General features: G+C 47.6%; 1 protein-coding gene across 1 annotated transcript; it reads left to right on the forward strand.

Annotated features, from left to right (window-relative positions):
• The first annotated feature begins 7,973 nt into the window (after positions 1-7,973).
• On the forward strand, positions 7,974-17,570 carry LOC127346599 (uncharacterized). The gene is made up of 12 exons (XM_051372882.2): positions 7,974-8,558; positions 8,774-8,882; positions 9,069-9,161; positions 9,266-9,579; positions 9,684-10,145; positions 10,242-11,512; positions 11,648-11,678; positions 14,600-14,720; positions 14,913-15,002; positions 15,131-15,408; positions 15,510-15,986; positions 16,061-17,570. Exons 1-12 carry the CDS (start codon positions 8,532-8,534, stop codon positions 17,306-17,308), a joined length of 4,521 nt encoding a protein of 1,506 aa, XP_051228842.1. The 5' UTR covers positions 7,974-8,531; the 3' UTR covers positions 17,309-17,570.
• The last annotated feature ends 21 nt before the right edge of the window (positions 17,571-17,591 follow it).

Below are 17,591 nucleotides of genomic sequence, written 5' to 3' on the forward strand. Positions count from 1 at the left end.
CTCGAACCCCGGGGGTTGCTTAACATACACCTCTTCATGCAAAGGACCATTAAGAAAAGCACTTTTCACATCCATTTGTTGCAACTTAAAGTTATGATGCGATGCATAAGCAAGAAGGATACGGATGGACTCAAGGCGAGCCACGGGAGCATAGGTCTCTCCAAAGTCAATCCCTTCAACTTGAGAGAAACCTTGAGCCACCAATCTTGCCTTGTTCCTCACAATATTTCCAAACTCATCTTGCTTGTTCTTGAATATCCATTTAGTGCCTATAACATTGCGGCACTCCTTTGGTTTCTTTACTAAGGTCCACACTTTGTTGCACTTGAAGTTGTTGAGTTCCTCATGCATAGCTTCCACCCAATCCGAATCTTCAAGGGCTTCAAACACTTTCTTGGGTTCCACTACGGAGATATAAGCATGATGATTGCTAAAGTTAGCCAATTGCCTTCTTGTGGAGACTTTTGCTCGAACATCACCAAGGACCTTGTCATGAGTGTGTCCACAAATTTCAAGGGTCCTTTCTCTTCTTGCTAAACGACGGGCCTCGATCTCCTCCTTGGTTCTTCTTGGCCTTGGAGGTGTCACTTGATCAACTTGATCATTTGGGTCCCCGTCTTGACCTTGAATTTGAGCTTCCTCAATTGCTTGGGGTTGCTCAATCTCATGTGCTTGATCTTGAACAATGTTCGGAGAAGGGCAAGAGTTGATTGGATCCTCATTGGAGCCATTATGAATGATTGGTTGATCTTGACCTTGATCTTGTCCTTGATCTTGCACATAAGAGGGAGGGTCTTGTTCTTGTTCTTGGGTTGGTGCATCATTTGCTTCACTAGGTAAGGTTTGTTGATGTTGAGAAGATGAGGGCTCCACCGTGGTAGAGCATAGTTCTTCCCGAGACGCCACACCGTGTCCCTCAATGGGGCGGAAAAATCCCACACCCATTCTTACTATGGCATCTTGAGGTATTTCATCACCTGCACAAACATCAACTTGCCCCACTTGGGAGCCATCATTTTCTTCGAACTTCACACTACAAGATTCAATGATAATCCCGGAGGATACATCAAAGATTCTATAAGTGTGAGATTCGGCACCGTAACCAACAAATATACCCTCCAAAGCTTTAGGGGCAAATTTAGACAAACGAACCCCTTTGATTTTGTAGAAACACTTACACCCGAACACCTTGAAGTATGAGATATTAGGCTTGTTCCCGGTGAGTATTTCATATGGAGTCTTGTTCAAGCCCTTGCGGAGATAGAGCCGGTTAGAGGAGTGGCAAGCGGTGGAGATGGCTTCCGCCCAAAAGTTATAGCGGGATTTATACTCCGCCATCATAGATCTTGCCATATCCATAAGAGTCCGGTTCTTCCTCTCCGCAACACCATTTTGTTGAGGGGTGTAAGCAGCGGAATATTGATGTCGAATCCCCTCATCACTAAGAAAATCATTGAGTGTATAGTTCTTGAACTCGGAGCCGTTGTCACTTCTTATTGCCATAATGAGGAGGTTGTGTTGGCGTTGCACCTCGGTAGCAAAGTCAATGAATATTTGTTGAGTCTCATCTTTCGTCTTGAGAAAGTAGACCCAAGTGTATCTTGAGTAATCATCAACTATCACCAAGCAATGTTTCTTCGCACCAAGACTTGCATGAGTAACGGGACCAAAGAGATCCACATGAAGGAGCTCCAAGATCCTCTTGGAAGAGATGATAGTCTTGCTTGGATGCGGAGAGTCATGCATTTTGCCTTCAACACAAGCCCTACAAACACGATCTTTGGCAAAAGACACATTTTCCATTAGTCCCACAATATGGTTCCCCTTGTGAAGACTTTGCAAAGTTCTCATGTTGACATGGGCTAGGCGGCAATGCCACAACCAACCCATGTCCGCCTTTCCGAATAGGCACATCGCACTTGACGTGGTGGTCCCCGAGAAGTCCACCACATACAAGTTGTGTTCGCGATACCCAACGAAAGCGACTTTTAGAGTCTTGCTCCACAAGAGGACCACAATATCATTATCAATAAAGACGGCGAAACCCATCTTGCCAAGGGCGGAAACGGAAAGCAAATTGTAACCAAGGGTTTTGACAAGCATGATATCCACAAGAGTAATGTTGTGTGCAACCACAACCTTGCCAAAACCCAATACCTCAGATGTAGAATTATCGCCAAAGGAGACGGTGATATCATTTATGTTAGGCCTCAACTCCTTGACGAGGTTCCTGCCGCCGGTCATATGACTTGTACATCCACTATCAAGTACCCATTTTGAACCTCCGGCGGCATAGTCCTACATGAGATCAATTCTTGGATTTAGGTACCCATTTTTCAATGCGTCCTCTTTTGTTAGCAACAAGGGTCTTTGGAACCCAAATAGACCAAGCAACATAACCATCATAAGGACCAACATATTTAGCATAGACATCACCATAATAATCTTTAAAGAGAACATAGTGAGGGTTATCTATTCCCGCACCATCATCATTAATGGTGTTGCCCTTTCGGGGTTCACCATTAGCTTTCTCATGTGCGGGCTTGGTCTTTTTCTTGTTTGCCTTTTTACCCTTGGTATTAAAACCAAGTCCCTCCTTCCCATTGTTTGACCTTTGCTTACTCAAAAGATCATCCAAGGAAAGTTTACTTTGGGGAGAGGAGGTCCTAGCAAGTTAATCTTTCAACCTAGCATTTTCCTCAATTATATTTGCATGATCACATGAAGGAGTAGAGGTACTAGGTATGTCATATGAAGCAAGCCTAATTTGAAGTTGCTCATAAGACTCGGAGAGGAGAGAGTATTCACTCTTCAAGGCTTTGTGAGCCTTGTCTAGTTCATCTAGATCCTTCACAAGTTTCTCATGATCAACACCAAATTTGGCCTTTTCCTTTATAAGCACTTTAGTCTTAGCTCTAGCAAGATCTCTAGCTTTAGTGAGCTTGTTAATTTTATCTTGAGGCTCTTCAAGAGTTTCTAGCCTCTCCTCAAGAGAAGCTATAGTTTCTTGACTTTCCTCAAGAGCATTTTTAAGGGCATGGATTTCAAGAGAGTCTTCTCTCTCTATTTGACCCTTTTTCTCAAGCATATCACTTTGTTGAGCTATACGAATCATGAGGCTTGAAACATGCTTCTTAGTGTTACCTTGTAGGTTACTAATGAACTCATCAAACTCTAGCATCTCTTGTTTCACTTTTAGACTAGCGGGGTCAACCCCTAGATCATTAGCAATGTTAGGCATAGAGGGGTTAGGAGATGATACCTCGGAAGATTTAGCCATAAGGCAACTTTTTTCCTCCACATGAATGACCTCATTGGGGGATTCACTTGGTGATGAAGAGTTAGTGGAGAGGGAGGCAAGAGCGACCAATCCATTAGAGGTTGCATCTTCTTCATCATCAACATCATCATCTCCGGAGGTATACTCTTCTTGAGTTGATAGCACAATAGGTGTGTCCAAGGAGGACCTTGCCATGAAGCAATGAGCATTCTTGATATGAGGGTTCTCATTGGGAGATTCAAAGAGAGATGAAGAGGGTATGTTGGTGGTGACGATGGTGGCCAATTCCTTTGAGCTTTCTTCATCTTCATCACCACTAGAACTTTCAACTTCATCGGATGAATATTCCTCCCTTGTTACTAGCACAACTCTTGAGGGCCTCTTGCCCTTCTTGGTCTTGTTGTTGTAGAACTTCTTGTTGAGGGGCTTTGAATATTTGCCCTTTGAGTCTTTGCTCTTGTCCCTGGGAATGAGCCTCCCATTATGAAGCTCTCTATTCTCATAGGGGCATTCGGCAATGAAGTGGCGCTTGTCATCACAATTGTAGCATGATCTTGTCTTTGGACCAAAGCTAGTGAACCCACTTTTGTTGTTCCTCTTGATGTTGTCTTCCTTGGCCTTGGAGGGATCAACCCAAAAGGATTTTGCATGGAAGGCCATGTGATCATGGTAGTGGCATTGCAAATCTTCCGGATAGGTCATACTCCAAGATGCCCTATAAGATTCTTGAGGAATCACTTCTTCAACGGAGTTGACCACCAAAGCAAGGTTGGAACCTTTTGCCATCCCAAGAGCATGATTGCGAGAATCATGAGAGGTTTCCTCAAGCACCTTGAGAGCTTGCATCTCGTGCACGACTTGTTGAGAGGTGAGAGAGGAATAGCATTCCCTTCCCACAAGAGTCTTGACATCAATGGGTACAAATGGCATCATGCATTCAATGTACTTCTCCTTGATCCAAGAGTCATTGATGTGGGTGGCACCAATAAGCCGGAAGGCATCGGCAACGGTGAGAAGTCTTCCATACATGTCTTCATGATCTTCATCCGGTAGCCTCATGAACCCTTCGGCTTTATTCTTAAGAGCATTATACTTGTTCCTCCTTGTGCTCTCACTTCCAATGCAACTAGCGGTCAAACCATCCCAAGCTTCCTTGGCGGTGGTGTAGTTTCGGACACGATGCAATTCCTTTGTCCCCACACTAGTTTGAATCATGTGCAAGGCGGTGTTGTTGAGTTGACTATCAACCGCTTCTCTTCTAGTCAACTTGTCGGGGTTGTATGGCTTGAAGCCCTCCAAGATGATTCTCCATAATTCATTGGAGGCACTACAAACATGAGAGCGGAACTCAAATTGCCAAGTATCGAAATTATCAATAGAAAACTTAGGTGGGTCGCCCCGAATGTTCAAATGGGGATGGGGAACCGGTATATCGGGTGATTGGAAAGGTGGAGGTACTCGATTGTAGCTCTCACTCCCACTAGTTCCCTTAGGAGATGCAATGGGAGATTTGATAGTGTTTAAGTTATCACCTTCCACGGGTTTGGTAGATGAGGGTAAGTCCGAAGCCTCTCCCTCATCTAACGCACCCGTGTCTTTTACCTCTACACTAGGAGCCTTGGGAAGGGCCGGAGCCAAAAGCTCGGCAATCATCTTTTTCATGCTTTCCATTTGGGCTTCCATGGAGGACTTCAACGAATTGAAGTCTTCCATGGAGACCGTCTTGGCGGCCCCTTCCGAGGACTCCTCGTCCGGCATACTCTTAGGCGGTTAAGCCCGAAATAAGAGCCGAGGCTCTGATACCAATTGAAAGGATCGTATGCCGCACCTAGAGGGGGGGTGAATAGGTGCTAACCAATTTTTAGTTCTTTTTCAATTTAGGCTTGACACAAAAGGTAAATTCTCTAGATATGCAACTAAGTGAATTTACCTATATGACAAGGCTAACAACTAAGCAAGATATATCTAAGCAATATAGAGATAGAATAGGATAGAGGTAACCGAGAGTGGAGCACGCGATGACACGGAGATGATTCCCGTAGTTCCCTTCCTTTGCAAGAAGGTACGTCTACGTTTGGAGGAGTGTGGTTGCTACGAAAGCCAAACCAACAGCCACGAAGGCTTCACTCAGATCTCCGGTGAGCAACGCCACGAAGGCCTAGCCCACTTCCACTAAGGGATTTCCTCGAGGCGGAAACCGGACCTTTACAAGGTTCTTGGGGCACACATCCACAACCAAATTGGAGGCTCCCAAATCTGTTACAACGCAACAATCAACAACAATACATCAACACAAATCAACTAGGGAACCAAATAGGAACACTAGCATGAGATCCCTCAAACAAGAGAGGGGGAAATGAAGAACGCTTCGGTGAGGATGTAGATCGGTGTCTTCTCCTTCGAATCTCCAAAGATCAAGAGATTTGGTTGGGGGAGGAAGGAGATCTTGCAAATCTTGACTTTCTTGAGGTGGCTCTAATGGAGGTGGCTTGGCAGATTTCTTGTGTAATGATTGAGCAAGCAACCAAGGTAGAAGAAGGGGGGTATTTATACCTCCCCTCAAAATTGAGCCGTTGCAGCTTCCGGGGGGCCGGATATTCCGGCCTAAGTAAGGGCCGGATAATCCCCCCCCCCCCCCCCGGATAATCCGGCCATCGGGACAAAAGTGTGACATTATCCGGCCAAATGTCCGGCCCTTGTACTGGTTCACATTTCTTCCAGTCCTTAGCCAAAAACGAGGGGGCCGGATATTTCCAAAATATCCGGCCCGGATATTCCGGCCCAGGTACAAAACCGGGACAATATCCGGGCAAATGACCGGCCCCCATACTGCGCTGCTTTTCCTCGAAGACTTAGCCAAAATCAGGGGGCCGGATATTTCAACAATATCCGGCCCGGATTATCCGGCCTGGCCACATTTTTCCTGCAAACTTTTGACAGACCGACCAAATCCAACACACACAAATATGAAACTATGTAATCCCTGTACCACTTAAACAAACATTAGTGTATCACATATATTGACATCAAACACACAAAACATAATGTGAGAGATGTTCTTTCAGGGGCTCAGATCCGGAAGCTGGCCGGCCGGTCAGTCGGCCTTGGTTTAGGTTAAGGGAGGCAGCTCAGCCCCGGGTACAGGCACCTGCGCGGCGGTGCATGGGGATCCTCCTTCTTCGTTGATGTCTCCTTCTTCGGATGGAAGGGAGCCGGCGCCGAGGATGATTCCCGTGACACGTCATGAATGATGATTGCACTACTCCACCTCGACGGTGGGTAGGGTACCGAGCGTTGCCGTCTGCCAGAGCGCGACGAGCCCGAGTGCATCTCGGGAACGACGGACTGGGCGGCGGGGAAGCACACCGACCGGCGTGGATTCTAGCTGGCCCGAGCGGGCGGTATCCATGCGCGACGAGCGGTCTCATTGGCGCCCTCCCATGCCACCAAGAGCGTTGGCCGACGCGACTGAACCAGCCGGATTCTGGGCCGGCAAACCTGACGATCTTGGCCTCCCACTCACGCTGGAACACCTCCGCGCAGTCGCGGCTTCTCGACGCCCACCTCGGCTCGTCGCAGTGCCGCGACGGATCTGCGTCTTGCGCTTGTTGATGAGGGGGCGAAGCTCCGACCCCTCCGACAACGGCGGGACAACATACTCAACATTTGATAGGTACCACCCGTGCGGGAGGCGGTACTCCGACGACATGAGCATGCGGGCACGATAAAGTACCGCCGCCTCGTCGAGGGTGAGGCTATGCGACCTGTCTTCACTGACGATGGTCCCGTTGTCGCCGGCTTCGTAGTTGTGCACCATGGTGATGGAGGGGTGGTTGACGGTGGCTAGGGTTTTTCAGAGGAGAGCGTGGGGAATGGGCAGAGATTTGAGGGGTGTTCGGTTTATAGCTGGCGGCGGTGCAAATTGATGACATGTGAAGCTTACAATCACCGCGTGGATCTGGTGGGCTACATCCCGTCGTATCGCCATTGCATCTCTACCTCAGGAACCAGTGCGCCCATTGAAGCCGACGACCGGCCTTCTCCACGCGGTCATTTAAAACACGACGAGCGGTTAGTCTCACTGTCACAGCGGCCCCACACACCAGATCCTAAGTGTCGCGAGGCACCGACAGGCCCGCTTCACGCCTTGCGTGTAGGGGCTGGCAAGGGCGTGCCGACGGTTTAGTGGACTTGAAAACATCGCTTGTATACACCCAAAAAAATCACCGATAGTTAAATTGCTATTAGGTGTGCTATTAGGGGCGCCCGCGGAAATGCTCTTATTCATTAATTAGTTAAGGGAAAAAAAGAATGAACTCACCGAAAAGTGTCTTTGGTTCTTCGGCACCCGTGAAAAACGAAAATCATACATATTTATTTTAAAAGAATATAAACATAAATATGGACATAGTAAATAACTGTAACCTACAAAGGTGTAAAATTTTAATATGAAATTATTTAGATTGTAGGCTACACAAAAAAGATAAAATATGTTGAAATATGCATGTCCAAATTCACACGTTTGTCATTTTTGTGTAGCCCAAAATATTTTATATTTGAAATTGAATTTTTTATGGGATAATTCATTAGCTACACTATAATTGTTTTCTAATTTTTTAAAACACATAAATGTGATTTTTATTTTTTTAATATAGCATGAGCACTCATGTCCAGGACCCAAAATCTCTGTCCTGACTCCTGGAACTCTCACACGCGAAATGCGCCCATATATCCCTGCTAGCGGGCGAGCCATCCCGCGGAGAGCGCGCTGGCGTTGATATCGGAGAGGAGCGGCGGAGCCTCGCCCGTGACGGCCGAGGGCAGCCGTGCTGGCACTACGGGGCCGAGATCCGGGAGCCGGCCGGCCGGTCGGTCGGCCTCGGTTTAAGGAGGCATCTTCGCCGCAGGTGAACTGAACTCACGCCGGCTCGTCTTCTTCCCCAGAATACAACAGTACGACGTTATGTTTGGAATTGAAAACTCTAGTCAGTCTAGTTGTCCATCGAAATTGTGGTGGGCGGCATCGACCGAGAGCTAGGATTTTGGGGGTAGGGATCCTCTTCCCCGTCTGGTCCGCTGGGCTCGATTCGTTTCCATACGGTCGAGACCTCGCGCGCGCGGATCCGGCGGCGGGCCCGAACCGAAGGGCCAGCATAAATAGGCACTCCATGCGAAGTAGAGATTTAAGGTCGGTGATTGATTGTCTCGCCGACGCCGAGCAACCGGAAAATTTCGAGCGATTCGGTTCGTCATGGCCTGCCGGCTCGCGCTCTCCAAGGTATTTTCTTGCTGTGTTTTCCTGCATGATTTTGCTATCTTCGTTGGGGTTCAGGACCTGTTCCAGTCCAAAGGAACTGCAACTGCAAACCCCTGTATGCATCTCAGATCGATGCCACTTAATATATGGGCTGCGATTGCTACCACCGAATTGCCATTGCTGAGTACAGTTATTCTGTCCGGTTGGTTTGACTTTTGTATGCGTCTGTGCCACAGATTGCGAGACATAAGCCGGCGAACGCGATTTACAATGAGGCAGCTGTTGCGGCGGCAACATCAGGTCCTTCTTTCAGGGCACCTGCTGCAAATGCAAGTAGTGGCACAGGTAATGTATCTGGCTGCTCCTCTCTCTATCGCAACCGTGCAATACAGACTTAATAATCAAGCCTGGTATCCCTTTTTTCAGTTACTCAGATGCTACTTCTTATTACTCGATGTTCTGTTACACTTTTTTTTCTTGATGATTGTCATCGAGGAAGTAAGTTTCTGCCTTTGTGCTTAATTAATGCAGGCACTGTGCTTAGAAATCTACAACAGCGGAGGTACCGACCAAGCTTTGCTAGTCAGGGGGCACGGGGCGTGCACGATGACGCCACTTATCGAGGTAGCTGCCTTTTCTTTGAAGTCACATTTACTAGTTAGTGTAATTGACATGCGATTTGTCTTGACAACTTTTGTGTGCGTGGATTGATTCTATTCTCTGTGCAGGAATTTTAAGTGCAGCAAGGAAGGAAGGACATGTTCTTGGTACAGAAAGTGCACCCTTTTACATAGTAGAGAAAGATCTAGTTGCAAAGCAGCTCCTGCGTACTTGTGGAGGCCTTATAGTCACCGGCGCTGTATTCTATGGCCTTCATGGTTTGAACAATGTGGGAGTTCTTCAGTCTGAAGATCTGAAAGAAGCTCCGGAGGAATGGAAAGAAGTGCCTACGGATTGGAGCACAAAATTCAGTGATGTAAAGGGGGTTGATGAAGCCAAAGCTGAGCTCGAGGACGTCATATGCTACCTACGAGATCCCGATGTGAGTGCCGCATTGCCATCAACCTGCGTGCAGGTGTTTTAATCCAGTAATAATTCTTTCTGGATGCAGAGTTGTTACCCTAGTCTTACATGCTTTCCATGCAGAGTTTCACACGCCTTGGTGGCAAGCTTCCAAAGGGTATTCTGCTTGCTGGCCCACCGGGGACAGGAAAGACCATGTTGGCAAGGGCTGTGGCCGGTGAAGCAGGCGTACCATTCTTCGCGTGCAGAGGCAGCGAATTCGAGGAGGGACCTAAAAGAATGAGGGAGCTCTTCAGTGCAGCAAAGAAGCGATCCCCTTGCATAATATTCATCGATGAGATTGACGCCATTGCTGGGCGCAAGAATGCAGATGATACAAAGTCGCGGAGGGAGATCTTGAATCAGCTGATTGTTGAGATGGATGGATTCAAGCAGAATGATGGGATTATAGTGATGGCAGCAACCAACGTTGCCCAGTCACTAGATAAAGCCATCATTAGATCTGGGCGTTTTGACCGTCATGTTCAGGTTCCTACTCCAGATGTTGAGGGCCGGCGGCAGATCCTTGAGGCTTATATGTCAAAGGTACGTACTTCCCCTGTACAGAAATATGAGGCGTACTTACTTTTAATTCTCTGGTACGAGGCTTTGACCTTTTTCTCCATTAATTCTCCCATGCAGGTGAAAGCCAAGAGTGTGGATGTGCTGACCATTGCCAGGATGACGTCTGGGTTATCAGGTGCAGACCTTGCAAACCTAGTTAACGATGCTGCTCTCAAGGCTTCCAGGGATGGGGCAAATGCTGTTGGGATGGATCACCTTGAGTATGCCAGGGGGAGGATCATCGTGGGCAGCCAGCGCAAGTCGATGGTGAGATCTGATCATTCCAGGAAGATGACTGCGTACCACGAGAGTGGGCACGCCATTGTTGCTATCCTCACGGACGGTGCTAACCCTGCCCACCAGGCCACCATTGTGCCCAGGTCAAAAAGTCTTGGCTTTGTGGAGCCACTGCCGCCGTTAGACAGCACGTCACGCTCGAGGAAGCAGATGCTGGCTATGCTGGATGTACTCATGGGAGGGCGAGTGGCCCAGGAGCTTATATTTGGAGAAGCTGGGGTCACCACAGGAGCCTTGTCTGATCTAAGCCGGGCGACTCAGCTGGCGACAGAGATGGTCACCAAGTATGGTATGAGCAAACGGGTCGGTCTTGTTTCCTATAACAAGAATGACGGTGGGAAGACGGCAACCATGAGCGGGAAAACGACAGCCTTGGTTGATGAGGTGGTAAAAGAGTTATTGGACAACGCTTACAAGAACGCGAAAACAATTCTCACCAAGCACGAAAGGGAGCTTCATGCACTAGCAAACTCCCTCCTGAAGCATGGAACTCTCAGCGGTGATGAGATCAGGAAATTAGTGTCGAAAGAAGGACAAGGACGTGGACTTAGCAGTTGTCAGCAGAATCAGGAAGCATCTCCTCTCACTGGCGACAAAATCATGAAACCAATATCGACGCAAGTACAAGCTAGTGGGCTTAAAAATGGCCAGCAGAATCCGGAAGCATCTCCTCCTCTTGCCGGCGACAAGATCACAAAGCTAGTGTCCACAGAAGGACAAACAGGTGAACTTAACAATCATCAACGGAATCAGGAAGCATCTCCTTCTTTTGCTGGAGATGAGATCACGAAACAAGTATCCACACAAGGGCAAGTAAGTGGACTTAACAATGGTCGGCAGAATCAGGAAGTATCTCCTTCCCTCACTGGCAACAAGATCACAAAGCTAGTATCGACAGAAGGACAAGTAGGTGGAGTTAACAATGGTCAGCAGAACCAGGAAACATGTCCTTCTCTCGCTGGTGACAAGATCACGAAACCAGTATCCACACAAGGAAAGGGAGATGATCTTAACAATAGCCAGCCTGATCAGGGAACACCTTCTTCACCCTAGTAGTGACGCTTACATGTCTATTTTTCCAGGTACATTTGTTGCATGCACACTAAATGTAAAGATTGATTTCTTCTGGATCTCTCCGAGTTCTGGTTCTGGATATCTCTGACTTCTGTTTTCTGGATATCTCTAAGTCTCAAGAGAGCAGTGTTTGGTATCCTGTCAGTAAAACTGCTGCTTTGGATCTCAATCATGTCATTTATCCCGAGAATTTTATTACCAGCTGAACAGAGCAATAGTGATATATGCATCCAATTTCAGTCCTACACTTTGCTACATACTTCTTAACAGCTACAAAATATGTAAAATAAAGTGCGTTTATCACTAAACAAAATTTGCACTTCCAGATTGGACTTAATGAACTTAAGAGTAACAATGATATATGCATGCAGTTTCACAGTCTCCTAACTCCTAGCTACATGATTTTTTACCAGCTGTAGAATATATTACAAAAGGGAACTTTTTCTACTTCTCCAATCCACAAGTGTGGTTGTGATTTTAGTTTACTCATTACGGATCGGAGGTCTTAGTTCACTTATTATGGATCAAAGGGAGTAAATCAAATTTGCACTTTTTTATTTGACTTAAACATCAGAAAATGGGAGGGAGTAAATCAAATTTGCACTTTTTTTTATTCAAGTTAAACATCATAAAATGTCACTAGAGGCGACACAAAGTTTTGTGATCATTTATGTCAAAAAAAAAAAAAAAGTTTTGTGATCATTTGTGCTTCCAATGTCTTAGCCACCGTTGCTTTCCTTTGATTTCACCGTGTTATCAATTTTCTCCATCAAGTTTGCGACCTCCGCTTGCTTCCTTACCTTTTATGTGTCCTTTCCAGCCATCGGAATTGCCCTTTTTTATTCCGCTCTTCGTCTCATTGCTACCATCCTCATCCAATGCGAGGAAACAACCCTTTCTTGGGTGGTGCTTCTTGACCCCTCAACCTCCACTTCTCACTATGATCAAGGAATTTCCAACAATGTTAGATCCTAGCATTTGCTTCTACAGTTGTACTTTCTCATTGCAAAACGTTCGTAAAAACAATGCAAGTGTGAGCATTTCTATTGAAAAAGAACATCACAAGTACTTGATTTTTTTTCATGCACAAAAAATTCATACAGTTATCAATAGTAATGTCACTTGAAAGTGCACATTTCTCACTGGCTTGCTCGAAGCTCCAAACATCCACTCTAACGGCATACCGTCCTTGGAGTGATCTTATTGTGCGGGCCTGATGGTATCCGCAAGATAGGACGGAACTTGTCCTCGGTTCTTTGCCAATTAATATTTTTCCCCGATTTGATCATTGCCGGTCATTGCATATCGGGTGACACACTCTCCGATGGCTTCACGAATCAAATATCTTCAATTTCATTGCAAATCAAAGTTCTCTTCCTTTGGGTCAGTTTAGAAGCATCGAACACCTTATTCTCTTGTACTTCCTCCTCAGGGCTCATTCTCACCACCACCCTCTTCCAAGTCGGCATCGAACAACCCAAGTGTCGCATCATCAATGTTTACCGCGTTCTAATCCGTGTGCAAATTTTATACCTATTGGGTGTATGCACGAGCAAATTGCAGGCACCGGTGGTGTTGGGGGTCGGGACGAGCACCTCAGACGTCGCAGGTGGTGCGAGAGGTGCTGAGCGTCGGTGCACCATCTCCTTTGACTTCTTCTGGCTGTGAGCCCCGCCTTTGGCCGCCCACGAGACGGTACCGGTGTAACCGCCGCGGCCATAGGCACCAACAGCGAGGCGTTAGTAGTGACTATGCCAAACTCAAGATATGTCAGCTCGGTCTCTTGAGATGCTATAGAGGTAAGACGCGTGTGTATACGATTTCTAGGGGTGAGCGTATGTGCATGTTTGTGAGCATCTGAATTGTGTTCTAAAAAAAACTTGGAGCTGCTCAGGTCCATTTTTTCAGCCTAGACGAAAAACTTAAGGGCCAGGAATCTCTAAGTAAGTATTCTAATTTTACTGGACTTAAAAATTACGAGAAAGCCAATTGGACAACAGTCCTCGACGTGTCGTCACAGCGTTGTGTGACTCTACTAGTCCAGTGCTCGCGCGGCTGCTCCCCGTACAGCGTACATGCCGGCCGCGCATCCCGGCCACCCAGCGCCGGCGTCCCCCTTCACCCCATCTGCGCGAGTCCCGCGTGCCCTGCTCCGTTCCTGCAATCCTGCCGCCACGCTGCTCGCAGCCCAGCTGGTGTCGCGGGCGATGAGCTCGGCGAGGAACCGCCGGAAGCGTGGCTCTGCCCGGATCTGTGACGGGTCTGCCGCGTCGCCGCCGAGACCCGCGAGCCGTGCGACCAAGCGAGCGAGACCTTTGAAAGGTAAAGCATCGAAAGCTCTAGCTCTAGCTGTATCATGTTCTGGAAGCTGTGTCCGTCCAGATTAAGGTTGAAATTGATTTGGGGGCGCGTGGATTCAGTTCCTCGGGGCTGATATGATCTCTTCTCCCTTTGGGATTTTTCCAAGAGCTGGCGTGAATCCGGTCGGGAAAACTCTCAACGAATCGAGTAGTACTCGAGTACAGCTGCGCGTAGCCGAGTCCGGCTAGAGATGCTCTCACGCGCGCGGGGGCGACCGATGCAGTTAAATATCGCCGCGAGCAGTGCTGGTAGACGTGATCTAGCGATTCAAGGCACCACGTACCAGGCGGTTGTCTCGCCGGCGAGCAGCAACGGAAAAGTTTCGAGCGAGCGGTTCTTCTCCGGGGCTAATATAGAATCTCCACCATGGCCTGCCGGCTCGCCCTTTCCAAGGTTTTTGTTTCTTTTGCGTGCGTGATTTTGCTCTGTTCCTTGAGTTCAGGAGGCTATTCGTCCAGTCCAAAGCAACACACCCCTTTATGTTTTCTCTATAATTGGCTTACGCTGCTTACCGAAGCTGTTCCTTCCTGCAACTGCAATGCACTGTCTGCGTTTCGGATCGATGCCACTTAATTTACATGTTGCCGATTTTGAGCCGCTTAATTTGATTTACGGGCTGCGATTGTTGTCGCCGCCGAATTGCAGTTGTTGAATACGATTATATCGTCCAGTTGGTTTAACTTGTGTATGTGTTTGTGTCACAGTTCGGAAAGAATCTTGCGAGGCTTAGACCGGGAAATGTGATTTACAATGAGGTAGCTGCGGCGGCGGCGACGTCAGCTCCTTCTTTCAGGGCGCCTGCTGCAAATACAAGTAGCGGCGCAGGTAATATATCTCTGGCTGCTTCCCTCTCCATCGTACATCTGAACTACAGACTACAAATGTATCAAGCTCTGTTCCTATTACTCTTTTCAGTTAGACAGAAGCTAGTTCCTATTGCTCTATGTTATGTTACGTCTTCTTTTTGACGGTTGCCATCGAGGAAGTAAGTTTCATCTTGGTGCTTAATTAATGCAGGCAGTGTGCTTAGAAATCTGCAGCAGAGGTACCAATCAAGCTTTGCTGGTCAGAGGGTACGAGGCATATACTCTGGCGCTGCTTCTCGAGGTAGACGCCTTTTTCTTTCGTCTCATTTACTAGTTAGTGTAGATTCTCTTGTCCCCCATGAACGACATTTCTTCACAACTTCTGTGTGCATGGATTGATTCTGTTCTCTATGCAAATTTCAAACGCAGCAAGGGAGAAAGGTTGCGCTCTTGGTACGGCTAGTGCACCCTATTATGTAGTAGAGAAAACTCTACTTAAGAAGCAGCTTCTGCGTACTGCTGGAGGCCTTGTAGTTACTGGTGCTGCAATCTATGGCCTTCAAACATTGGAGGATGTCCAAGCTGGCACGTTCGAAGCTTTGAAAGAAGTGCCTAGGGATTCGGGCGCAAAATTAAGTGATGTAAAGGGGGTTGATGAAGCCAAAGCTGACCTTGAGGACATAGTTCATTACTTACGAGATCCCAAGGTGAGTGGCATTGTCATCGACCTGCGTGTTGGTGTTTTAGTTAACTAATAATAATCCGTTCTTGATGCTGAGTTGTTAAGCTAGTTTGACATGCTTTGCAGAGTTTCACACGCCTTGGTGGCAAGCTTCCGAAGGGCATTTTGCTTGTGGGCCCACCTGGCACAGGGAAGACCATGTTGGCAAGGGCTGTGGCTGGGGAAGCCGACGTCCCTTTCTTCGCGTGCAGTGGAAGTGCTTTCGAGGAGATGTATGTGGGTGTTGGGGCTAAGAGAGTGAGGGAGCTCTTCCGTGCAGCAAAGAAGCAATCTCCTTGCATAATATTCATCGATGAAATCGATGCAGTTGGTGGGCACAGAAACTCTGAAGAACCAACATGGGCGAGGCAGACCCTTAACCAGCTGCTTGTTGAGATGGATGGCTTCAAGCAGAATGATGGGATTATAGTGATCGCAGCAACTAACTCCCCCCAGTCACTAGATAACGCCCTTGTCAGGCCTGGACGTTTTGACCGTCTAGTTCATGTTCCTATTCCAGATGTTGAGGGCCGACGGCAGATCCTTGAGGCATATATGTCAAAGGTACGGAATATAGTGCATACTTACTTTACCCGTTGTCTGATGCCTGGCTTTGACCTTTTCTCCAATATATGCAGGTGCTGAAAGCCAAGGGTGTGGATGCAATGACCATCGCGAAGGAGACACCTGGGTTGTCAGGTGCAGACCTTGCAAACCTAGTGAACGACGCTGCTCTCAAGGCATCCAGGGATGGGGCAAATGCTGTTGGGATGGATCACCTCGAGTATGCCACAGACAGAATCAACATGGGTACCGAGCGCAAGTCGATGGTGATATCTGATCGTTCCAGGAAGATGATTGCATACCACGAAGGTGGGCACGCCCTTGTTGCTATCCTCACGGATGGTGCTGATCCTGTTTACAAGGCCACCATTGTGTCCAGGGGAAATGCTCTTGGTATGGTGGCGCAGTTGCCAGGGGAAGACGATGGGCTCCAAATCTCGAGGAAGCAGATGCTGGCGATGCTGGATGTCTGTATGGGTGGGCGGGTGGCCCAGGAGCTTATATTTGGAGAAATTGGGGTCACCACGGGCGCCTCGTCTGATCTAAGTCAGGCGACTCAGCTGGCGACAGACATGGTCACCAAGTATGGTATGAGCGAGCGGGTCGGCCTTGTTTCCTATGACAAGAACGGCGCTGGGACCATGAGCGGGAGAACGGAAGCCTTGGTTGATGAGGTGGTAAAAGAATTGTTGGATAATGCTTACAAGAACGCGAAAAAGATTATCACAGAGCACGACAAGGAGCTTCATGCAGTAGCAAACTCCCTCCTGAAGCATGGAACTCTCAGAGGTGCTGAGATCATGAAACTAGTGTCGGCACAACAAGTAGATGGTCTTAACAACGGTCGACAGAATCAGGGAACACCTCTTGCTGGTGATGAGATCACAAAACAAGTACCAAGAGGACAAGTAGATTGCCGTAACAGTAGTCAGCAGAATCAGGAAACATTTCCTTCTCTCTCTGGTGACGTGACCACGAAACAAGTACCGGCAGAAGGACAAGTAGATGGTCTTAACATTAGTCGGCAGGATGAGGGAACACCTTCTCTCAAGGGAGATGCAACCACGAAACAAGCGTCGACACAAGGACAAGCATGTGGACGTAACAATGGTCAGCAGAATCAAGAAACATCTCTCGGTGATGACAAGATCACGAAACCAGTGTCGACGGAAGGACAAGCAGGCAGACTTAAAAATGGTAAGCAGAAAAAAGAAACACCTCAGTCTCTTGCTGGTGACGAGACCACGAAATCAGCATCGACACACCCACAAGCAGATGGTCTTAGCAATAGTCAGACAGATCAGGGAACACCTTCGTCCTAGCAGTGGAGGCGCTTACAGATAGAAGTACGGAGTAACTTTTTCTTTTTCCTGACAAACTTTTGTTTCATGCACACAAAATGTAAGAGAGTGGTGTGTTCGGTTCTGGATTTCTCTGGCTTGTGTTTCTCAAGTCTGAAGAGAATGCGATGTGTACCGTACCACAACTTCCGTCCGCCTGTTGTGTTTTGAGTCAGCAAAACTACAGCTTTGGATCAAACTTGAATGTAACCCCCTGATATTTCGAGTACAATTGTTTCTTCTACCGGTACTTTTATTGCGTGAC

The sequence above is a fragment of the Lolium perenne genome, chromosome 4, assembly GCF_019359855.2.
Source record: "Lolium perenne isolate Kyuss_39 chromosome 4, Kyuss_2.0, whole genome shotgun sequence".
Lineage (NCBI taxonomy): Eukaryota > Viridiplantae > Streptophyta > Magnoliopsida > Poales > Poaceae > Lolium > Lolium perenne.

Bases quoted from the DNA above. Each gene is read 5' to 3' on its own strand.
- LOC127346599 (XM_051372882.2), top strand. From the start codon at position 8,532: ATGGCCTGCCGGCTCGCGCTCTCCAAG. The intron at 11,679-14,599 runs GTAAAACTGCTG...TTTGTGTCACAG, and splicing joins CAGTGTTTGGTATCCTGTCA to TTCGGAAAGAATCTTGCGAG. The intron at 15,409-15,509 runs GTGAGTGGCATT...CATGCTTTGCAG, and splicing joins ATTACTTACGAGATCCCAAG to AGTTTCACACGCCTTGGTGG.